Genomic DNA, 22,764 nt, shown 5'->3' with positions numbered 1-22,764 from the left:
TCAAGCACTATGATCATCTACTCATCAAGCACTATGATCATCTACTCATCAAGCACTATGATCATCTACTCATCAAGCACTATGATCATCTACTCATCAAGCACTATGATCATCTACTCATCAAGCACTATGATCATCTACTCATCAAGCACTATGATCATCTACTCATCAAGCACTATGATCATCTACTCATCAAGCACTATGATCATCTACTCATCAAGCACTATGATCATCTACTCATCAAGCACTATGATCATCTACTCATCAAGCACTATGATCATCTACTCATCAAGCACTATGATCATCTACTCATCAAGCACTATGATCATCTACTCATCAAGCACTATGATCATCTACTCATCAAGCACTATGATCACCCACTCATTTACCAAATCAAGCACCATCTTTGATATTTTATGTATTGTTGCTCACTATAAATACCATCACTCATCTCACTCTTTTGTACACAATTACATCTTCTTCTTCTTCCTTATAATAAACTCTTTCTCTCATATTAAGTGTTATTTGCTTCCTACGGGTATTGAATTCTACTCTTATTTAAATTTTCCGATACTATAAATTATAAGTTATTTCATAACAAGTAGTTTTTTCTTGTTCAAGGTGCTGCTTAACAATACGTATCGAGGATACGTGTTACATTACATCCCTTCAACTAATTTTCTCATTTATTCAAAGTTGAAAATTTATTATACATAAATAGCATTAAATGTTGTATTTAATTTGGTCAAAAATGGTATTTAGAATTATTCATTATTCTCCAACTCATTTCAAATTAATCAGTGATTATCATTTTGATTTTCACGAATCCAAAAGGAAATAGAAAGTAAAATATACACATCAGTGATAACTTCCAAGTCTTGGAAACCAACATTTGTTTGTTTACCAAACAAAAAGTTTACCAAACAAAAAACGGAGAAAACAATGACGCGAATTACATTAAGAATAATGAAAATGAATTTTTAACGACACTTTCCTACGTTCAAATTACATTATAAGACATTTATCACTTAAAACATATTTTTTGTCAAAAAGATTCTTATGACCCTAAACTAAAGATAAACTCTCTCATCTTCTTATTTCATTTTATTATTTTTCTTATTCTACGTTATGTATTTATTTACTTTTATCTCAAGTTCTAAAATATATTAAACAAAAATAATTATCATAATGAACTATATATAAAATTTTCTATCTTTTAAGATCCATGTTCATATATATATTATATATATTAATGTGTAAACAAAATGTGGACGTGGACACCAAAGCGTGGAAAACAGAATTATAAATTAGTTGTGGACATGAACATCTTAACAAAATTATAAACTAGTTGTGGATATGGACAATATTCATTCGATTTCATTCATCATCTCGGGATCTAAATTCAACTCTAATCAAAATCACATCCATCCACATCATGACAAAGCGCAAATTCCTTAGATCAGAAATCTCTGACATGCAAGATCTAGTACTCTCCGACAAAAGGTAAACGTTTCTTCGATTTTTCTCTCCTCTCATACTCACAATATCATCTCTTTCTCATCTTGATTGAAGTTTAACTGTAGATAATTTATCAATTGAGCTGAAGAAGCCAAGCGTTTGTATTGGAGATAATAGAGTTTGTGTCCACGTTTTATGATATAATTTTAATAACATGAGTCCATGTCCACGTATTGTTGTATAGTTTTATGGAATCAAAACAGAGAGTTTGTCCACGTTATCTACTATAAACACATTAACATCACATATCCACCCATTACTCATCACTCATCCACACATCACCCGTCCACAAATCACCTAACCACGCATCACTCGTCCACAAATCACTCATCCACAAGTGTCATTTCCATTAAGGGCAAAATTGTCCACAATCTGTTGCTGGCCCACAACAAAGTGTGTCACATGTAAGAAGTGTCTATAAATGTAATAGAAAGTCAAAAAGTGTTTCTTAGTGTAATCAATTCAATGAAAATAGTAATTAAAATCAATATTTCTACACAAGTACACATGTCTACGTATTTTAAAAGCTCATAAGAGCATTAGACCACCCGCAACGCGGGCTGTTAAGTGAATCCTTAACATAAATCCTTAAGCTAAAGGGATTATAATAATATTAAAAAAAATCGGCAAGTTAAGAATGAGTCCTTAATTAAGGGAACTAAGGACCAAATCCTTGATGTGCTGGCACTACAGGATTGGCTCGGGAAAAGGGTTGTGTTTCGTAAGAGTTAGAAAAATCATTCACTTTCGCGAGCAAATGAAAAAAAAAACACGAGACGCAATAAGAAAGGGGATACAAGAGGCGATAAGAGAGCGTCTTTGTTGAAGGTAAATCCGAGCTCTTTGTTCAATTTCTTTCCTTCTGGAGTGGATGCATGTTTATTTCATCAGTTTTTAGGGTTTGATTGTTGGGTTTAAATAGATATAGGGTTTTTAATCGAATTGGGGATTTTATCGAATTAGGGTTTTCGTCTGGGTTAGCTATTTTCTTCTTCTCGATTCACTTGTTTGGTGTTTTCTTCGCGATTAAAGGTTCGGGATTGAGGTGATAATTGATTAAGGGTTTTCGTCTGGGTTTGATTATTTCTTCTTCCAAGTTTTTTGAATGAAATTCGTCTAGTTTGATTATAATAGGTTATCTGTTTTGAATGGTTACAATCCAGTAAATCTTAAAAAAATTTCTTCTCGCAGGTTGTGAAATGGAGGAAGAACTGCGAGATATGAAGGCACGCAAAGCACACTACGACATGCTCCATTTCGTTGCAGATGCGCAACAAGGGATTCCCAAATTGTGCCCCTGTGGATCAATCACGAAGGAATCCGTAGATGAAGAGGATACATATGACTACCTCCCAGGGAAAAGATACTTCATCTGCAAAGACTTCGAGGTTTGAAGTGTTATGTCTCTTGCTGTTTGATCAAATGCTGTTTGAAATATATTTTTTTTGGATCCATTGCTGTTTGACAAAGTTTATTCTTCTTTGGCAGAATGACGGGATGCATTTTAGGCAGCCATGGGTTATGGGTGTGCAACAAGAGGTGGAGAGGCTCAAAATAAGGGTTCACGAGCATGAGAAGCTTCTCAGAGAATGCGACGAACTAAAGGTGAGTTTCTATGTTAACAGAATCAAAACTTGATAGTTGTTTGTATGTCATTCTAACCTATTGTTTTGTTTCTCTGATGTCTGTTCAGGCCCAGGTGAGGATGTTGCTTAGGCGTGTGTCTGACCTTGAGAGAGTCCTCTGAGGTTAGTGTTTAAAGTTACATGTCTTCTTTAACTCTCTAGTTTAAAATTAGCAGTTAGAATTGAAACGGATAGGACTATCGGTAACTTTGTAGTTTGAAAACGGATTTGATTCCTATGCTTTGAAAACATTTACTTTGCAGTTTATACTTTCCAACTTGGTAGTTATAAATGCACACTAAACCACCATTAAATTTACCGTAACTGCATCTTGCAAAGTAAAATTGCATTTAATTGTCTCTAGCTGTTCTGATTTGAAATTTTTCTACTAGGATTCAATGTTGAATCCCTTATTTAATCCTCTCTGATTCTAGTAGAGAATCACTGAGAGTTCCTCCTAAATGGCAAGGTCCCCTAGTTTTGTTAACCTCTTAGCGAGTCAAGGATCAGTCGACCTTGACTCATTAGAAACTCCTTTCTTTAGTAGCCAATGTCCTGAAGAGTCTAGTGTTAAAGAGAGGAGAAAGTGGTCTGTGAAGGAGGATATAATCCTCATAGGTGCTTGGCTCAACACCAGCAAAGATTCAATAGTGAGTAATGAACAAAAAGCTGGTGCCTTCTGGAAGAGGATTGTCGAGTACTACAACTCCAGTCCTCTCCTGGTTGGGACAGTGCCAAGAGAACTAGGTCAATGCAAGCAAAGATGGGCTAGGATCAATGATTTGGTCTATAAGTTTGCTGGATGCTACGACATGGCACTGAGGGAGCAGAGAAGCGGGCAAAATGAGGACGATCTGATGAAACAAGCGTTGGATATCTTCTACAGTGACCAGAACATGAAGTTCAACTTGGAACATGCCTGGCGGGAGCTTAGGCACGATGTTAAATGGTGATCAACGTATTTGGAGAAGGACAAAGACAAGCGGAAACCAGTGGATTCTCCAGTTCCAGAGCCAGAAGAGAGACCAATAGGGGTTAAAGCTGCTAAGGCTGCGGGGAAGAGGCATAAAACGGGAAAAGAAGAAGAATAATTGGCGAAGCTACAAGGACTGTTGGAGATGAAAAAACAAATCTCCAAGCAAAGTTTGCTAGAAAGTTTACTTGCAAAGCCCGAGCCTCTCTCTGAGATGGAATTAGCTCTCAAAATGAAACTTTTGTCTGAAATGTTGTCATGATTGATGGTTTGTTAGCTTTAGTGATGTTTGCATTAGAAGTTTGGAACTAGTGTTTACTTTACTAACTCATCTCCTATTCTCTGTTTCAGGTAAAGCTGAAGACCATGTACCAGATGAAGACAAAAGATGGTGTCTCTTCCTTGTTCATTCACGGGTTCTTAGTTTATGTGTTGCTTTGTATCTGAACCAAGTCACGGGTTATGTGTTTCTGTCTTGCTTTCCTATTTTCATGTGCACCAAGTCACGGGTGTCTGTTTCGTTGTTTCTTTGTATTTCCAAGTTGCCTTTATAAGTCAGTTTGTAGTGTCTCTTCTTGTACTCACGCTTTTTCTAAATCTTGTTAAGAAAACCAGTTCTTCTGCTTGTTCTCTTCTTGTTCTCAGAACAGTTTGATCATTATCTTATTTTCCTTAATCCAAGACTCTCTGTAACTCATTATTCTGTCAACAAATATCCTCTTTCTATAATTGGTTCAGGTTAGAAATTATAATCCTCCTTCTTTTATCTGTTTGTAATGATAAGAAATAGAATCACCATCTTCACTTCGATAGTCATTACGCATTTTTTGAAATGTTGTTTGAAATGTTTAAATCGTATTATTAAATAAGCCATTAGCATTTTTTGTGCTTAAAAATAAAAATCATTCACTTTCGCGAGCAACTGAAAAAAAAAACACGAGACGCAATAAGAAAGGGGATACAAGAGGCGATAAGAGAGCGTCTTTGTTGAAGGTAAATCCGAGCTCTTTGTTCAATTTCTTTCCTTCTGGAGTGGATGCATGTTTATTTCATCAGTTTTTTAGGGTTCGATTGTTGGGTTTAAATAGATTTAGGGTTTCTAATCGAATTGGGGATTTTATCGGATTAGGGTTTTCGTCTGGGTTAGCTATTTTCTTCTTCTCGATTCACTTGTTTGGTGTTTTCTTCGCGATTAAAGGTTCGGAATTGAGGTGATAATTGATTAAGGGTTTTCGTCTGGGTTTGATTATTTCTTCTTCCAAGTTTTTTGAATGAAATTCGTCTAGTTTGATTATAATAGGTTATCTGTTTTGAATGGTTACAATCCAGTAAATCTTAAAAAAAATTTCTTCTCGCAGGTTGTGAAATGGAGGAAGAACTGCGAGATATGAAGGCACGCAAAGCACACTACGACATGCTCCATTTCGTTGCAGATGCGCAACAAGGGATTCCCAAATTGTGCCCCTGTGGATAAATCACGAAGGAATCCGTAGATGAAGAGGATACATATGACTACCTCCCAGGGAAAAGATACTTCATCTGCAAAGACTTCGAGGTTTGAAGTGTTATGTCTCTTGCTGTTTGATCAATTGCTGTTTGAAATATTTTTTTTTGGATCCATTGCTGTTTGACAAAGTTTATTCTTCTTTGGCAGAATGACGGGATGCATTTTAGGCAGCCATGGGTTATGGGTGTGCAACAAGAGGTGGAGAGGCTCAAAATAAGGGTTCACGAGCATGAGAAGCTTCTCAGAGAATGCGACGAACTAAAGGTGAGTTTCTATGTTAACAGAATCAAAACTTGATAGTTGTTTGTATGTCATTCTAACCTATTGTTTTGTTTCTCTGATGTCTGTTCAGGCCCAGGTGAGGATGTTGCTTAGGCGTGTGTCTGACCTTGAGAGAGTCCTCTGAGGTTAGTGTTTAAAGTTACATGTCTTCTTTAACTCTCTAGTTTAAAATTAGCAGTTAGAATTGAAACGGATAGGACTATCGGTAACTTTGTAGTTTGAAAACGGATTTGATTCCTATGCTTTGAAAACATTTACTCCGCAGTTTGTACTTTCCATCTGCGTTTGAAGAAGGAGACTCGAGTAGGAGTTCACAGGTGGATATGTCATATTCTACCGACATGCCTTCAAATCTCGGTAATATGCTTGGCGTACGGAATCATGTTCGTGATAGGCGTATACATGAACAATTAAAAAATGATTTGATTGACAATATTTGGAACAAATTTGGTAATGATGAAGATGTTTAATTTTGTATGTTTACATTTAATCATTTAATAAATGACAATTTATTATTTAAACGTTTTACAAAATTATTAATTTATGATTTCTAAGATTCAATTAAAAAAAAAAAAATTCTAAGAACTCCAAAATGGATAACACCATTGGACTCATAATTATGATTAGAGTCCTTAGCTATTCAAAAAAAAAAATTAATTTTTAATTAATAAGGACTCTGTGGTTAACACCATTGGAGTTGGTCTTAGCCGTTACACCACCACCACCATGTGGACCTAGTCTGCGCATCTTGTCCGTTTCCTTCACGGAACCCGCGTGAGCTGTAAAAAAATAGACAGCTCATCATATTCTTCACGCGCCAAACTAACCATCTCACCGACCGTTGTGCTTCGTAGGGTGGAGAATTAGATGCACGCACCCCGGTTGGCGTTCAAAAAAGATTGCAGAATAAAATATCTTTCAAACGGCGCCGTAACGGAGAGATAGCCTGTCGAGATCTCAGTGAACACGCGTTGGGAAACCAGCCGTCGATGAACACGATTCGCGGGACCCGCAGGTGGTCCAGCTGGATTCTAATGTTGCAAAACCGGTCAGCTAAACCGGGCAGCTCAGCCTCTTTATAAACACTTCATCATCGCTATTGATTCTCAACACTCTGGAAAAAAAACCTTTCTAAAGCTTTAAGCATTTTCGAATCAACAAAAAAAAAAAACACTAGCCTCCTTTTGCTCCCTCTCCCTTCTCTCTCTAACACAAATGGCGTTGTCAAAGTCTTCCGTCGTTGCTCTCGTCGCGGTGATCGTCTCCGTCGTAGCTACCGTCGCTTCTGCTCAGTCTGAGTCTCCAGCCCCAAGCCCTACGTCCGGATCTGGTGCTTTCTCTCCGTCGATCGTTTCAGCTGGAGTTGCGGCCGTCGCGGCTCTTGTTTTCGGGTCTGCTCTTCGGATCTAAGTCTTTGCGATGGAGATTCGTATTTTTGGAAAAAAAAATTGATCGGGTATAGCATTATTATTATTATTCATGATGTTCGTTCGTGTGTATTCCGGAGCTATAGATCTCTTTCTATTTTTCTATATCTTACCTTCCTTCATATCTGTATGAGGGTAGTACTATATCTATATCTAGAGTATTGTGGTTTTGTGTGTTTCTTCTAGACTCTTATGGTTTTTGATATGATGACTCTATTCTATTTATTTATGGATCTGATGTTTCTCAGTTTACATCTTCTCGTCCTTTGCTTTAATCAGTTTATCAAATTTCCTCTGCTTACAATTACGATACGAGCTTGTTTAACAATTATAACATTATTACTCCAAATCGAGTCACCCCAGCTAAAATTTAACTAAAATCTGAATCTAAGTGTTTGTCATTTGGATTCAATTTATATTTTCGGTGGAATCTGAATCGAGATTGTTTCATTCGCTACGATGTTTTCAGTAGCTGCATGCGTGGTTTAAAATTTCGACCCGACAACATCAAACTTTTTTTTTGTATGAAACTTTTTAAATTCCAGTGAAACGCATTTCTAAACTGTTTTGGAAATTGCGATCACGTTTGCGTTCAAAATCAATATATGGAAGAATGAAAACCGATAAAGGAAAAAAAAAAGTTGAGCGTTTCGTTTAGAAAATTGAGGTAACAACTTTACAAAAAGGTCCGGTCCCTGAAGGAGATTCGACTTTTTCTATCACCAACTCAGATAATTACCACTGTCTTTCTTCTAATCACACAAACGGCAAAGAGCATTGTTGTTGACGAAGTCAAAGTTTTCGTGATGAATGCCAGTTTTGGTCGGAATTGAGAAAAATTGTTGGGAATTTATTTGATGATAAAGAAAGTTGAGGACTTCGCTCTGGCAGACGGTGAGAAGAATGGTCAGCTGTTGATTAGTATCGAAATAGTTCGCATTTATTTACATGTAACGTGTTGTGTGATAATATAGTATGTGTGATTCTGCACCATAGTTAATATCCTCTCTAATCAATTTTCCACGCTGTCGCACCCAAATCCTCCTCTAACTGGCTCCGCGCATCTCAACCTATCGCATTTTTATGTCATTAGTTACAATTTAAATGCAAAAATTCTATGTTCACAAACAATGATTTTTTTTTTTTTTCCCGTCAATAGATGATTTTATTATTTAAAGGGCCGAGCCCAACAGTACAAAAAAGCCCAAAGCCCACCAACCGAAACCGTAGAAAAAAACTAAAAGCGGCCCTCCGTTCGCTCACGGCGTCCCCCCGCTTCCAGCCATCACCGGTGATCAACCCAACGATCCATCGGAGAAAATCGACACTCACTGGCTTCACAACCACTTCGCCGCAAACGCCTCCAACCTCGAGTTCCCAATAGTGGAGAGAGTCAATCGGTAAACCGAGATCTCATCCGCCTCCTTTCGTCACCGGAACTGGGAAGAAAGCTTCGTCGGCACAACCAACCCTTCAACATCGGATACCTTCGATCGTCTTCGGACGAGAACTCCTCCAACAAGACCAAACCGAAACCGCAAGAACCAAAGATAAAAACAAACCCTAACAAACCTAGGGGACTAAACGCCGGCGGCGCAAGGCACAGAACGCCTTCACACCCCGGAAGCTGAAGCCGGCGAAAGCAGAGCTATCGAAGCCTCCGCCTCCCGGAAACTAGACCGGCGTCGATGGATCTGTAGAAGCCTCCACGTCCCGGAAAACCTTAAACTGACAAACCGACATCACCCCACCTCACCCTTCACCCAATCGCGTCGTTACTCCAGCCACCGCGCCACCGCATGTGTCAGAGCTCCGACAAAACGAACCGAGAGAATAGGTGGAGAAGAAGTCAGGGAGCGTTTCTAACCAAAGAAAATGGACTCCGGCGACGGCACGGACGCTCACGCGCCGGCCGTACGCCGGATTCAAAACCAGATCTGTTTTTCTCTCTTTAACTCTTCTTCCCCCAACTTGTGTCCATTATGACTCAAAACCGTCTGGTTTTTTTTTAGGTTTTAAGTTGAATGTATTTGCCTCATGATTGGTGCCTTTATTTTGTAGGTAGGTCACCCCTGTTGTTATTTTCAATGAAAAAAAGTTATTCCTCGAAATAAAGATAACAACATTCCATCAACCAAAAGAAAGAAAAAAGAGTCGTTATGTTAACGGTAAGAGACAAAGAGTCGTCGGTCATTGATATCATCTTTGACTTCTGTTATGCTAAACTAATCAATGCCGAAGCCCCGGAAAATGACAAGGCGACATGCCATGATGCAATAGAGTAACATACTAACATGAATATGGTTTTTGAGTTTTCAAAAGAAACGTGTTAAAGCATGTTTGTTTGCAAAAGCGGATGATTGAGTTACTTCAAACTATTTGTTATACTAGTGAGTTTGTTTTTTTGGTTGCTTAAAGTAAAGTTATCGTTTTATCTAGAACTTAGCAAGCTTTAGTTTTCTTTCTGGTGTCTGGTGATTATTCCGGAGTTTTTGTTTCTCTTGTTGACAAAGGTTCTCTTTGGTTTTTTAACTCTCCATCAGATTGATATATAACGATGCTTCTTTCATTAATTTGAAGACAGTTTCACTAAATATTTTGCTATTAACTCTTTCTGTTAATGATTAATCATGTTTATACTAGAATTTTATCTGATCACTCTATGGGTTATTTAATGAATCACATCAAAAGTCAAGAAAAAGAGCAAGATAAAAAAATAAAGGGGTTTATTTGATGTAAGCATAAAACATCAGGGGGTTAAAATGAAAATTACCAAAAAAAAAGAAAAGGAAAGGAACAGGAGGAAGCAAAAGGTTTATAGGCTCAAACTCTGTCCAAAACGACCAAAGGCAACAGATTTGGTTATTTCAGGGCAGCACTAGATCAGAGTCCTCTTATCGGAGAAAATGCAATCGATCCGTAGCAGTACAAGGTTGCTCCAGAGGAACCGTTTCTCCATCTCCAACACTCTTCCTCGTTTCACTTCGTCTTCTTCCCCAAGCTGGTCTGAGAATGAATCGAGGAGGCTGGGAGGGTTTGATTCTTTCCGTACAAAGGCGGTTTCTTTCTCTTCCGCAGTACCTCCTGTAAGCTTAGCCAATCATAGCTTGTTAATATGCTTCTCTGATTGTAGAAATGCAGAGGATAACTAGTTGCCAATGGAGATATAGTTCCAAGCTTAGGTTTTTGACAAAGTTTTTGTGCTTTATAGATTTTTCGACATGTTTGGTGTCACTGTGAGACTTAGATTAGGCTTCTTTGTGTTTGAGACAAGTCTTTGAATTTTTATGGTGATTTGGCATATGTTTCTCTCAGAGACAAAACTTTACGTATTCACCGAGGTGCTTTTCCACCATTGGAGATTCTGCTCAGTCTACTCCTCAAGGATCAGCTCCTGATATGGTTCCGAGAATCAAGTTCAAGCGGCTTGATAAAACCGCCAAGCATATCATGCATGTACCATTTGGTCATTGATAAATAAATAAATCACTGTCATCATGCTTACGACAAGTGGAAAATCTAATCTTTCTGCAGATTGTAGACAAGGAGGCGGTTGAGGAAGTGAGAAATGGTAGGGAGATACCTGAGATAAGGCCTGGTTACATTGTGCAGCTCAAAGTGGTAAAATACGGATCGAAAATTATCTTCTTCAAAAGGTTAAACCTTTCATAGGCTTTGTGGCATTTAACTTTGTTATATCCCACCTTGTTTGGACACTTCAGGAAGTGCCTGAGAACAAGAGGCGTGTTTCAATCGTAAAAGGAATTGTCATAGCAAGACGTAACGCTGGTCTTAACTCTACGTTTAGGATTAGAAGGCTTGTGGCTGGGGTGGGAGTCGAATCCATGTTCCCCTTGTAAGTACTTTTAAACCCCTTTTTTTTTTACTCCCCTCCCTCCCTCTCCTTTGTTCTAATGGCAAAGATGGATTTACATTCTTAGAGCCTCATTCATAGCTGCTGACTGATATGTGAGGTTGGTGACAGGTATTCGCCAAACCTGAGGGAGATTAAGGTGTTGGACAAGAAGAGAGTAAGAAGAGCCAAACTTTATTACCTCAGGGACAAGATGAACGCTCTCAAGAAGCATTAGAGCACCTTTAACATTCAATCAATCATATAAACAGGGTAGTCTACTCCCTTAAACAAAGTCTTTGAGGGTTTTTTTTTTTTGGTGACGAATTGGCCTTTACGTCACATATTGTGAACCTGTGTATTTGAATAATGATGGATCCTTTTATTCCTCTTACTTGCTCCGATAAGTCTTGGTTAGTTAGTTCATTATGAGTAATCTGTCACCAGCTTAGTAACTAAATCCTAGTTACTACACAAAAGCACGAATCAACCTAAACCCATAAACAAATGCTGTGTCTGGAACACTCGTTCAATCATGATTAGCAAGCCATGGACGTGTGAAGCAACATAGAATACATATCCTTTGATTGTTTGTATCTGCGTTTACATTTTGAATAACTGTTTGAAGCAATCAAGGCAATAGTAAATTTAGTATATTGGTAACTTGTAGCTATTTATTCTTCCTCTCATTATTGTCATTCCTATCCTTTTCCTGTGACTCCATGTCCTTTTCATCCTCACTCTTATTCTTATTCTTGTTCTTACTTACTCTTTCCCGAAACCTGGAATTAAACTGTGAAGAAGAAAGTGGTAAACTGGTAGTTTTTCTTTTGCTTAAAGATAAAACTGGTAGTTATAACAAAAAGAACTCACACAGACAACATAATCTTATGTTTATTTAAGTTTTCCACAAAACAAACTTAGAGAAACACACACTCCTTTACATGGCATCTCCACCACAAAGAAACATGCTTTTGAAACGTCCACGTTTTATTAGCCCCAAACTTTGGTAAAAGAATTGTCTGATAAAACTTCTTCAACATAGGAAGAAGGATTCGACTTTTTTTGAAACTTTGATCACTTGTTCCACCAGTGCAAGAAATCCTTGCGCCTGTTGATTTTCTTCTGAAGCTGGAGGAGTCCGTAGAGTAGAGCCTCTGCTGTTGGAGGGCACCCAGGGACGTATATGTCCACTGGCACGATTCTGTCACATCCTCGAACGACCGAGTAGGAGTAATGATAGTATCCACCTCCGTTGGCGCAGCTTCCCATCGAAATCACCCACCTTGGCTCGGGCATCTGGTCATAAACCCTGTCATTGTTTCCAGATATTAGAAAACTAGCAAGTAGCAACTTCTTCAAACATGATAAACAAGAACACAAGCATTTTGAAACATTTGAACAGATCCCACACACACAATTCAAGATTTATTTTGTGGAAGAGCGGTTTTTGAACTTGTATCTAAATGCTATAGATCAATCACTAATAGTTTGTCCAGCACAAAAAAAAAAAGCTTACAAAGCTAATCAATCATCTCTCAAATGTTTTGAGAAACCTGCGTTTCCCTGTCACGTAAATATCGACTAGGGACATTTTTCTATCTCTAGTGTCTGGGGCGGCCTAAAGACATCAAAAGTACAAGCTCACAACTTTTAAAAACCATAGACATACCATTTCTTAACAACAAGATTCTCATTTTAAAGAAGACAAGCTTAGTAGTAGAATGAAAAGGCTTCATACCATCAAACAAATAAAAATAAGGAATCATATTAAGTGTGTGAGGCATCAATTTTTCATATCAACACACATTGCGATAAATAGAAGCTACAAATCAGGTAAAAACAAAACAATATAACAATGAATCTCCAACCTCTGATTAGTAAGGCCAAGTTTGCTAGACAATGAATTCGAATGGCTTAGGTCAGTCTTATATTCATACAATAACTCTCAGAATACTATGAGCCCTAAATCGCTGATAATTTGAGGCTTCTATCAACAACGCAAACGAACAAATCAAGCGGAGAGTATATCTGAGATCCGAGAATATATAGGAAAGGGAGAGAGGCGTTACTTGCGAAGAGCGGGAGCCATCTTGTTAGTAAGCGTCCCGGCGACAATCATACAATCCGATTGGCGAGGACTCGGCCTGAAGATGATACCGAATCGGTCCAGATCGTAGCGAGCCGCACCTGTATGCATCATCTCCACGGCGCAGCAGGCGAGCCCGAAGGTCATGGGCCAGATCGATCCCCTACGGGCCCAGTTCATCAGATCATCTACCTTTGAGATCACGAACTCCGCCGTCTTCGAGAGACCCGGCGGAGGAGCCGAGGTCGATGGAGGACCTGGTCTGGTGTAGGAAGTCGGTGTTGTCGCGGGGGAGAGAGCGGGAAGGGATGTGTGGAGGTGAGAGACAGCGGCGGCGCGGTGAGATTGGAGGAGGAGAGGGAGGCGCGTGGCGGTGTTGCGCGTAATCATGGCCATTTTGATTTCTGTCTCTCTTGAGTTTTTTTTTTTGTTTCCTCGTCTTCGTGGAGTTGTTGATAACCAGGCGAGTCTTATAACATTTACTAAAAACAGGTATACATAACTATCTTATTTGTTGCCAAAAAATAAAAACATAATTATCTCTTATATACTAAAGCACATGTGACATAACAAATCAAAATTTGACACTGATGAACCTTTTATAAAGAAACAAAAAAAATTTGAGTTAATTACAAAATTATATCACTTCTAATTGTTAAAAACGTAACTATCCGTCAACATAATAAAACTGTTTTCCATTACACCTTAATAATCTCCCACTATCTCTAACTTCTTTTGCTTCTGCATAAGTAAAAAATCTCTGGATAAAAATGATAACAAAGAGATGTCGACATCACAAAGTCTAACAATTAGATAGATCAAATATCTTACACTCTTTTCCTTTAATATATGTTCTGCCAATAATTCCCAAGCATCCCTCGAGTGTGTCATCTGGTCAATGTTCCGGAGATACAACTACAAGCATAGAAGGTATTCACTTTTAAATTATTTTCCGTAGCAAATATCTTAAAAAACTTTGCATTCTTTTGGTAAAAAAAAAACTTTGCATTTAATATCTGTGGTTATCTAAAAGGTTTTGCTAAACATGTATTAACGTTATTGTCGAGAGTGCAAGACATCAAGAATACTGAACATGATTGATCAAATAATATTATTTTCATGATTTTGATGTAATTGACATTCTTATATTTATGTTGTTCTTTTTCTATAAGCATTTGAGTATATTTTGATGTTAATCTTTCGTTTCAGGTTTGAAAACCTTTAATTGGGGTTCACTGGATCCAAAGTCCTATTAAATGTGGAACGAACCTATATGTTTACCTCAGGTCATACTAAAACACATGTTCTTATATAGTATTTTTACATATTTAGATTCATTATAAAATATGTAACTTTTTATAATATTTGGTCTTCTAATAAGTTCTGTATTGTTTCTAAAAATAATAATTAGGTTTTAGTTCTTCATATTGTCGTTCAAATTCATTACTGTAAATTTAAAATATTTTTTCTTTCGGTCAATTTTTTTATTCTCTTGAACTTAAATTATAATCATACTCATTGAACAATTATATTTTCGGAGGAAAAAATTAACAATCACCTTGCTCATGCTAATACTAGTCTTATTATATTACAGTAATGAATTCGAACGACAATATGAAGAACTAAAACCTAATTATTATTTTTAATCATGTTTTCACACCTATTACTTAATCATGTTTTCACACCTTTTGTTTCTTTATTTTTTACAGTGATCAATTTTTATACGATTCTCACGAATCAAATATATTACTGTTATAAAGATGTTGACAAAAAAATTGTTACGATTTAATAATATACAAAACACAAGTTCAGTATAACCATTGATCTAAACATTTGAACTACGGAAGTTTTATAGTGTATCAAAAAAAAATTGTATGACCTATTAATCAAGAAAAAGAGCATAAACCGCCGATTGAATGGAATAAGTGGAAGTCCATTTGGCTCACTGGTATGACTAAAAGTTTATTAATAGCTTTACACCATGAGATTTGAATTTTAATCTTCCAAAAAGACGAAATTATGTGAATTAATGGAAAAAATATTTACAAAAGATCTGTTACATGTCGCAAAATTTTTTATAAATGATACAGTCAGACGTAAATACTCATAAGATAACTAGAATTGTCGACCGTAAAATTGTTCGTAGTATTTTCTATAGTTTGTAATAACATAATTAACCAACATTAAAAAAAAAATGAAATCAAATCATTAATTTCTGGTGTGTATTTTGGGCTTTTGGATTCAATATATTTTTGGATTAAGACCAGTGGATCTTGGCCTAAATAGTAGAAATCATCTTGTTTTGGGTGATAAATATGACATAAGAATATTATTATTTTTCTAAAATGTTAAACCCAAACTTATACTAATATTTTAATTAGAGAATAGTTTTCCGAGGTTAAGCACTAAAATGCGATACTTTTTGGAGCAAAACTCAATTTGAGATTGTTTTAAAAAAAAGATACAACATTTTCCTTCCGATTCCCTCTCTTTATTCCTCTCTTTTGCTTTGAATTTCGAAAGGGGTTTTTTTCTATTTTCTTTCAACAAATTCAAACTCCTTTCCTCCCTCACCGTTAACGGAAAAATGCAACCTCCGATTCGTAACCCTAACCCTCGCCTCGAGTTTCTCAAACCGCTCCTCAACGACTCGACCAAGCAGTTCTTGGCACAGCACCGTACCGGCCGAACCGATTTCTCCGATTTCGAATCCATCTTCACTCGCCTCCTCCAAGACCACCGCCCCGATCCGCCTCTCGAGCTCCTCTGGTTCTACTCCGCCGTCGTCTTCCACTCCTCGAAGCAAGATTTCGGCGAGGATTCCGTGAGGCTAACCAGGAGCCTCTTCCAGATGCTGGTCCCTCTCTCCGAGTCCTTCTCCGCCGCGAAGAGGGCGGCTACGCTGTCTCCTCTCGTTTACAATCTGATTCGGTTGGTTAAGACCAGGAGGGAAGAGGTTTCGGAGTTGTTGGACGCGATTGTGAGCTACGTTAGCGCATATTGCGGAGATGAGGGAGGAGGTTGTGGTGAGGATGATTTGTTGATGGTGACTGGGTTTAGTTTCGCTGATTTGAGCCGAGTTTGGGTTGTGGATGAAGCGGGAGTGGGTGATTGTTTGGAGACGTTCATGCCGTTTGTTGGTGGAAGATTGCGTAGAGAGGTTGGTTCTGAGTCTTGTAGCGTTGGTTGCTTGGCTGGAATCGTAGCTTCTCAGCTTCTTTTGCTCAGTTTGTGCTTGAGGTTTGATTCGGAGTTGCGAAAAGATCTGCGAGAATCTGTGGTTCAGATGATCAATGCGTTCCGTAGTTGCTACTTCTTTGGTGAGTCTCTTATCCTTTCTTTGCTTTCTATGGAGAGTTCTTGTAGTGTGATGTGATGTTTTCTTGATCTTGACACAGACGGCATTCTCAAGATGCTTCTGGTGGAGCCCTATCTGCATCTGACTCCACTACTGGTAGGTTCTTTAGCTAAACATTGTTTCTACTCTTCTTTAATTAATGTTCTTTATTTATAAAATTGTGTGGAGTTGTTTTGTTGAATCATACTGTGTGTAAGTTATGTTTTCATGGGAAGCTTTTCAATCTTACAGGGCCCCGAAGACGAAGCTGCTTTACTGGAAACCATAACGGAAGCTGTGATTGAATCGGCGGAGAGTCTATTCCTCAACCCTGGAAGTGGAAATGATCAAAGAAGTTTACAGTTAAAGAACATTGCTATCAACTGGTTGTTTCTTTTTGCCAAGGCTTCTCTTAGGTATTTTGCATATAGTTATTGGTTATTAAAAGTAGTTGCTTTCGGTTAGTTTATACTCCAAACGATCACACAGGAAAATTGATGATCAAGAGGAAACCAGCAGGTACATGAACATGTTCTCCCATTCACGTATACCATATCACTTGGTCAACTGGGTGATCAGTCAAGGTGAAGTGATTAGAGATGTGGACACACTGCTAAACTCTACGCCTGTATCCTTCATCGGTAAATTGGTTCCCATCTGTTTTTGGCGCTTTTATGTCGGTCTTGACTAACCCATTGTGCAAAATCTGATTTCCAGAATGGCTTTTATCGCTTGAAGAGCAAGGACTAAGGGTTTTTGACTGTGACCATTCCAAGAATTACGCCAAAACAGTGGTTCACTGGTCAAGACCAGATCTTAGTCTCGAAGCCACATTGCTGAAACAACAAGATGGGGTTGATCAAGATGCAGAGATGGCTGATCATCTCATTGTGTCGTCTATCTCAATTACCAGCGGCAGCAGCACAAGAAAACGTAAAGATGATAAGGAGGGAGAAACAAAAACGAAGCTCTTCAAGCTTAGACACAACAACTTTCAAGAGAAGTCCAGACTACAACCTTTTGTATTCTCGGATCGTTTGGTGAATGGTACTGAGGTTGGAGTTTCAGACATGGAGCTTTGAGTGCTGAACCACCACTTGAAAATCGGCTTAGCATGAATCCCTACATATGGTTGAAATGTAAGAACGCTGCTCAAGTAATAATTGTTGTCTAGAGATTTTAACAAGTCACTTTGTAACTTTTAGGATCTACTTAACCAAAAGAAAACTAATATTGTGGATCTTTAAATCGTAAACTCTTGAAGTCCTTTATAGACCAGCAGTGTCTTTGAATCGTCTTTCAGTCTCCAGCATCGAAAAGTTTTAACATATTTGACTCTTCTGTGATTTACTTCTTTCTACGTCGATGAAAAAAAAGGAATTAGTGTCCTAAAAATGTTCTAGAGTTGTGTGTTGGATTCAATTCGAAGAGTACGAACGAATGTTTTACATTTCATTTTCTTAAATTTGACGTCTGGCAAAATATAACAATTACTTGATATTAGAGAATTAGAGAGTTATATGATTACAACAAAAAAAATGGCCAGTTTCTGGTATCGTGATAAGAAATACTGATTGAATTTTTTTTTTAATCAGATTACAATCAAGGGGCAAAATAAAAAATCAAACAATACTAATTACAAGTGAGGGCAGGGCAGGAAGCAAACAATAGACTCTCTTTTTTTTTTTTGTCAAAATTGGTGGAGAAGCAAGCATGACACCACTCTTCTCCACAAATCTTTCTTCTCAGGAGTTGTGGGATTGGCGTGACATCAGTATCATACGCTGTTTACCGCTTTCTGATCTTACTATTTCTCCTTTCTGCCCTAAACCATAACCATCTCTTTTGTTATTTACACGTCATTACTACATAAACAATGAATGAACTACTCTGGAGACCCAACTTACCTCTACAGAAGAGTCTGGAGAAAACCATCTTAACAGTACTCCAAGATGCACAACCGCTGGGATCACTTTGAAAACCAGTGGTGTTGTAACCTGCACATACCAAACCGAATCAGCTACTTGAAACACATATGATGAGGAGGCAAGCGGAAATGATCTGATCATACCAGGCTAAGAGCGGTTGTCCCCAGGAGAAGCAAGTAGAGTTTCCCCTGATAATGTTTCAAAACTTTTTTTTTCAGATCTCTAATAATCTCGAATTCATATCCTAACGAGAAGCAATTGTTTTACTTACCTCGATAAGGTGAAGATTGGAGGCACGGCTAAGTAGTACAAAGGCAAACTCCCCTATCTGAGCCAGAGATAATCCAACCTGCATCAATTTAACTTAGGTCTTGTGAAGCAGAAAGTGCACGGTAGCAAACATGGTCACGAGTATAATTTGAGACATAATCTTTTACCAGCAGAGCTGTCTTGTTGTTGTATCCAAATCCCTTGACAACTATTGTCACTATCGTTGTCTTTATGATGATTACTAATATCACAGAGGCTAACAGTATATCCACATGGGTCCACAGAAAATGGACATTAATTAACATCCCAATGCTGGCTAGGAAAAGTGCAGCAAACAAATTACGGATGGGTTCGATCTGCAGCCAAAAAGAGAAAGCATTTGAGTAAGACTATAAACTGTTTAAGGGGTTAACATCGGATACTTGTCAACTGATTACTTCCTCGCCATCAGTGACAACACTAAGTACAGTCACGGGAGAAGAAAGAGACTCAAGCAGATGATAATATTTTCGCATAAACAGGGGAAACTGCAGTCTTTTTGGAAATACATGATCAGAACTTACTTGCTCCAATGTATGTTCAGCGAGATCCGTAGTTGATATCATGACCCCTGCGGCAAAAGAACCTAGTTCAAGACTTAATCCCAGCTTATCACTACACTGAAAACGTAAAAAGACCAGTCAAATAATAGTTCTCACAGATAAAAATAAAAGAAGGTAATAAACTTTATGTAAGAAAGAAACTGAGGAAAAGGAAGGCTAAGTAGGACTCACCCAGGCTACGAGTAGACAAAACGCAACCGCTGCTAACTGATAGAGTTCATTTGTCTGATAGATGAAAAAGACTTTAGCTTAATCTACAAACTGGATTTCACTGGAACAGAAGATATGAAAAATAGTCTTGAGAGAAAAGTCATGAAACCTGTGATGATAAGCTGACCATTAACTTCAGCAACCAAGGAATACATGTCCGTGATAATATTGACAGAACAGCCAAAAACGAAAGTAACACAACCGCCCTGAATAATAAAGAGAGAAGGCATTATTAACATCTTTAGAAAACGACTTGGGAGGTAAATTCTAACAGTCTTTCCTTACACTTTTGCCATTGACAACATTCCCTCAACAATGCCAGAATTTCCACCAAGAACTGGAAGCAAAGCAAACAACAAACCCACAGCACAGTCCTAGAAAAAGATGCTAACTCCAAATCATTTGAAAATTCAAGAAAGACAATGGACACAACATGTTGATGGAAAGTATAATCAGATACCTGAAGAATAAGGGTTCCAATTGTAACTTGGCCATGAAGAGAATTAGTTGAATTTTTCTCCATGAGAAACTTCAGCACCTGTAGTTCATGAACATAAAACCAAATTATCAAAAAGAGAGCTATCGGAAATGGATAGATAAAAAATATATAGTACACTAAAATTACCACTGCAGTTGATGACATTGACAAAAATGCTCCTACAAATACCCCCTCCGACCGTTTACCACCACATAACTGCAAACATGACCCATTGAAAACATATCACTCTCTGGAAACGATTCAGGGTGTATACGTCTAATACAAGTGTCTAAGACAACACTTTAATCAACATAAAAAAAAATGTACAGGATAAGTACAAATTAACGCACCGACACTGTGATTCCGCACAAGAACATAAAAAGAAGAATTTGAAGAAGGCCTCCCAGAACAGCAACTGATCGAACAACTCGAAGCTACAAAGTAAGAGGAAAGGTGCCACGAGCTTGTTATGTTAATATGTCAATTCATTTTTAAGCAATCAAAGACGTTGATCTCACCTTAGCAGTGGAGAACTCTAGACCCAATGCAAAGAGCAAGAATACCACACCAAACTGGGCGACTGTTTCAACCTGCATAAATTACCATGCGGAAAAACAACAACGTATATGAATACATCATCTCCACAGCAGTCTATTGCTAAACTTAGACACTCGTAAAACTTAATTTGCCTTGAAAACGATCTAGGGTCTCTCTTATCCATCCACTATCACATGAGAAGAATCCAATTTATATTGACCCACAGAAGAAAAGGGTTCCTAGTCAAAAAACAAATCAGTATTCCTGTTTTGTATAACATCTTAGTCAAAGATCATCGGAAAAAGAAAGTTCTTGAAATAATGCTTAACTAACTAAACATTCGAGACCTTAAAAGTAACCTGTCCAACACCTAGCATACCTGGACCATCTCACTGATTAAGTTCAATCCTCCAGGCCCGATGATAGATCCTGCTAGCAAATATCCAGTTATCACCTGCATAAGCAATTAAGCATACAATGATCCACAATCAGAAAATCAATACATCATACTGAAACCTAAATTCATAATGATAAAGACTACGAGTAGCAAGAAAATCAGACCGGCTGTCCAGCACAAGCAAAGGCGATACCACCACAAGTTGCAGATACAATGACAACCACCAGGTCTGATATCAGTCTACATAAACCGAAGAAGTACAGATCAGATGAATAATTCATAGCTGTTTTTTCAAAGAATCATCCCGAACAGAAATTACTAACTCACCTCAAGTCTAGCTGCAGTACTGGATATTTCGATTTGAAATTGGATATGATGAAGACATTGTCCTGTAACAACACCAAAATTTCAGCGTAAGATCAAAATAAAACTAAAAACAGTCTCTGTCTTCCTGTATGAAAACTTACTTTTCGATCAATCAGAGTAGGTGTGTCCTCAGCTCTGTTATCATTGTCCAGGTTGAAAACATCATGGAGTTGAAAATGCCTAAGGAAGATTAGATAACGCGTAATAAGTATTCAATTCTAGAACATTATGGAATCTCTTTTAGAAAGAAAAAAAGCAAAAATTGAATAGTGTGTACTTGTCTTCTTTCGTCTCATTTTTCTTGGTTGTTTTTACTCTGGCTACAGTTTCCAGAACAGCCTGATCACCACAAGGTACGGTCCAGATTCAGATTACTCAAAATTATGCAACCAATGAGATAAATTATACATAATAGCTATACATCAGCAACTGCATTATACGAACCTGCTGTCCAGCTACACTGTTGTTGAAGCTTCCAGGATCAGCCACTGCCATTGATATAATAACCACAAGATAAAAGATTATTTCACCTTTCTAAAAGCAAAGGCTGAGACGATAAGATCCACTACAGGGAACGAATCAGAAACAAAATCTCGTTGTTGATGTATTCTCGATCTGGAAGAATCATACTATTCCACATTGTTGGATCGTGATCAATCTAAGTTCCGAATCGTCTAGGGATCACGGATCCAGCTCAGGATCTATCTAATCAAACACTAGTGGAGAAGCTTTTTAAACTGCTAGTTTCCATGGCTACTTAAATTTCCTAGATTCTCGGATAGGAGATAGATACACTACCTTCAGTCTGATCGCTTTCGTTGAACTCCTTTTCGAGAGCGCGATCGATGATGTCGGCGAAGCTACCTTCCTTGGGTTTACCAAGAGAAGAAGCGTTGAGATATGCTGCGTCGGAGGAGGAGTTGCCGACGGTTTCTTCTAACAGATTCAGATCCGAATCAGGGAGAGCGCGGGGAGAGGCGATGGAGAGGCAGAGGAAGAGTGAGAGGAGAGCGAGTTCAAAGGAGATAAAGGATCTTCTTCTTCTTCCTCCTCCTTCCACCATGGCAGAACTGAATCTGGCTTGATTGAACCGGAACCGGTTTAAACACCGTCACGGGGTGGTTAAGGGGGAAAGGTTTTTCCGTGATCCACTGTGCGCAAGTCGGGGGAGAGAGAGATGAGCGGGGAAATAAGAGAAAAAAGAAGGAAGATTGCAAATGCAATGGTCAACAACTTAGTCCATACATCTAAAGATAAAGATGGTCTTATATATATACATCTGTATTATTTCAAATTTAATTTGGGAAGTTTGCGACTCTTATTTTTTTTTCTGTATTATACAAACTGCACCCTGTGGTAGAGGAA

The 22,764-nt window shown here is 38.0% G+C and overlaps 5 protein-coding genes and 2 long non-coding RNA genes across 10 annotated transcripts; 5 read left to right on the top strand and 2 right to left on the bottom strand.

The window, feature by feature from the left end:
- The first annotated feature begins 2,192 nt into the window (after positions 1 to 2,192).
- On the top strand, positions 2,193 to 3,491 carry LOC106317006. The gene is made up of 3 exons (XR_001265029.1): positions 2,193 to 2,346; positions 2,710 to 3,123; positions 3,212 to 3,491. It is a non-coding gene; the product is annotated as an uncharacterized LOC106317006 (long non-coding RNA).
- Positions 3,492 to 3,604: 113 nt separating this feature from the next.
- On the top strand, positions 3,605 to 4,096 carry LOC106315270 (glutathione S-transferase T3-like). Its single transcript, XM_013753014.1, has one exon. It carries the CDS (start codon positions 3,605 to 3,607, stop codon positions 4,094 to 4,096), a length of 492 nt encoding a protein of 163 aa, XP_013608468.1.
- A 922-nt stretch (positions 4,097 to 5,018) lies between these two features.
- Positions 5,019 to 6,151, top strand: LOC106317363. 2 transcript variants are annotated; one of them, XR_001265113.1, is made up of 4 exons: positions 5,019 to 5,109; positions 5,475 to 5,680; positions 5,771 to 5,887; positions 5,976 to 6,151. It is a non-coding gene; the product is annotated as an uncharacterized LOC106317363 (long non-coding RNA). The 2 variants fall into 2 exon arrangements; XR_001265112.1 differs by having other exon boundaries at positions 5,475 to 5,887.
- Positions 6,152 to 9,340: 3,189 nt separating this feature from the next.
- LOC106318475 (50S ribosomal protein L19-1, chloroplastic-like) lies at positions 9,341 to 11,614 on the top strand. The gene is made up of 5 exons (XM_013756480.1): positions 9,341 to 10,418; positions 10,648 to 10,788; positions 10,867 to 10,953; positions 11,055 to 11,188; positions 11,318 to 11,614. The coding sequence occupies exons 1-5, from the start codon at positions 10,239 to 10,241 to the stop codon at positions 11,421 to 11,423; spliced, it is 648 nt and encodes a 215-aa protein (XP_013611934.1). The 5' UTR covers positions 9,341 to 10,238; the 3' UTR covers positions 11,424 to 11,614.
- Positions 11,615 to 11,989: 375 nt separating this feature from the next.
- Positions 11,990 to 13,749, bottom strand: LOC106318474 (NADH dehydrogenase [ubiquinone] iron-sulfur protein 7, mitochondrial). The gene is made up of 2 exons (XM_013756479.1): positions 13,258 to 13,749; positions 11,990 to 12,497 (listed from the first exon to the last, which is right to left on the bottom strand). The coding sequence occupies exons 1-2, from the start codon at positions 13,668 to 13,670 to the stop codon at positions 12,263 to 12,265; spliced, it is 648 nt and encodes a 215-aa protein (XP_013611933.1). The 5' UTR covers positions 13,671 to 13,749; the 3' UTR covers positions 11,990 to 12,262.
- Positions 13,750 to 15,730: 1,981 nt separating this feature from the next.
- LOC106316007 lies at positions 15,731 to 17,885 on the top strand. Of its 2 annotated transcripts, none has more exons than XM_013753865.1 (5): positions 15,731 to 16,594; positions 16,673 to 16,728; positions 16,864 to 17,027; positions 17,131 to 17,252; positions 17,329 to 17,885. In XM_013753865.1, exons 1-5 carry the CDS (start codon positions 15,862 to 15,864, stop codon positions 17,691 to 17,693), a joined length of 1,440 nt encoding a protein of 479 aa, XP_013609319.1. In that variant the 5' UTR covers positions 15,731 to 15,861; the 3' UTR covers positions 17,694 to 17,885. The 2 variants fall into 2 exon arrangements, with proteins under 2 accessions (XP_013609319.1, XP_013609318.1); XM_013753864.1 differs by having other exon boundaries at positions 15,732 to 16,594; positions 17,101 to 17,252.
- A 226-nt stretch (positions 17,886 to 18,111) lies between these two features.
- LOC106313361 (K(+) efflux antiporter 6) lies at positions 18,112 to 22,655 on the bottom strand. 2 transcript variants are annotated; one of them, XM_013751157.1, is made up of 20 exons: positions 22,198 to 22,654; positions 21,844 to 21,887; positions 21,677 to 21,738; positions 21,501 to 21,579; positions 21,361 to 21,422; positions 21,198 to 21,273; positions 21,016 to 21,090; positions 20,618 to 20,689; positions 20,450 to 20,533; positions 20,247 to 20,315; positions 20,082 to 20,159; positions 19,907 to 19,995; positions 19,731 to 19,827; positions 19,583 to 19,636; positions 19,373 to 19,468; positions 18,977 to 19,165; positions 18,811 to 18,888; positions 18,683 to 18,727; positions 18,519 to 18,608; positions 18,112 to 18,431 (listed from the first exon to the last, which is right to left on the bottom strand). In XM_013751157.1, exons 1-20 carry the CDS (start codon positions 22,460 to 22,462, stop codon positions 18,357 to 18,359), a joined length of 1,779 nt encoding a protein of 592 aa, XP_013606611.1. In that variant the 5' UTR covers positions 22,463 to 22,654; the 3' UTR covers positions 18,112 to 18,356. The 2 variants fall into 2 exon arrangements, with proteins under 2 accessions (XP_013606611.1, XP_013606612.1); XM_013751158.1 differs by having other exon boundaries at positions 18,289 to 18,436; positions 22,198 to 22,655.
- Between the last annotated feature and the right edge of the window lie 109 nt (positions 22,656 to 22,764).

Source organism: Brassica oleracea, chromosome C9 (assembly GCF_000695525.1).
Source record: "Brassica oleracea var. oleracea cultivar TO1000 chromosome C9, BOL, whole genome shotgun sequence".
Taxonomy (NCBI): Eukaryota; Viridiplantae; Streptophyta; class Magnoliopsida; order Brassicales; family Brassicaceae; genus Brassica; species Brassica oleracea.
This window is presented reverse-complemented; position numbering and strand designations above follow the sequence as displayed.

Excerpts from the sequence above, each read along its gene's own strand:
- LOC106315270 (XM_013753014.1), top strand. The coding sequence starts at position 3,605 with ATGGCAAGGTCCCCTAGTTTTGTTAACCTCTTAGCGAGTCAAGGATCA.
- LOC106318475 (XM_013756480.1), top strand. The coding sequence starts at position 10,239 with ATGCAATCGATCCGTAGCAGTACAAGGTTGCTCCAGAGGAACCGTTTC. Across the intron at positions 10,789-10,866 it reads CCGCCAAGCATATCATGCAT|ATTGTAGACAAGGAGGCGGT; the intron begins GTACCATTTGGT and ends ATCTTTCTGCAG. Across the intron at positions 11,189-11,317 it reads GTCGAATCCATGTTCCCCTT|GTATTCGCCAAACCTGAGGG; the intron begins GTAAGTACTTTT and ends GGTTGGTGACAG.
- LOC106318474 (XM_013756479.1), bottom strand. The coding sequence starts at position 13,670 with ATGGCCATGATTACGCGCAACACCGCCACGCGCCTCCCTCTCCTCCTC. Across the intron at positions 12,498-13,257 it reads ATGGCTCCCGCTCTTCGCAA|GGTTTATGACCAGATGCCCG; the intron begins GTAACGCCTCTC and ends AAACAATGACAG.
- LOC106316007 (XM_013753864.1), top strand. The coding sequence starts at position 15,862 with ATGCAACCTCCGATTCGTAACCCTAACCCTCGCCTCGAGTTTCTCAAA. Across the intron at positions 16,595-16,672 it reads CCGTAGTTGCTACTTCTTTG|ACGGCATTCTCAAGATGCTT; the intron begins GTGAGTCTCTTA and ends ATCTTGACACAG. Across the intron at positions 17,253-17,328 it reads TACGCCTGTATCCTTCATCG|AATGGCTTTTATCGCTTGAA; the intron begins GTAAATTGGTTC and ends TCTGATTTCCAG.
- LOC106313361 (XM_013751157.1), bottom strand. The coding sequence starts at position 22,462 with ATGGTGGAAGGAGGAGGAAGAAGAAGAAGATCCTTTATCTCCTTTGAA. Across the intron at positions 21,888-22,197 it reads CGAAAGCGATCAGACTGAAG|TGGCTGATCCTGGAAGCTTC; the intron begins GTAGTGTATCTA and ends TATCAATGGCAG. Across the intron at positions 21,580-21,676 it reads AATGAGACGAAAGAAGACAA|GCATTTTCAACTCCATGATG; the intron begins GTACACACTATT and ends AATCTTCCTTAG.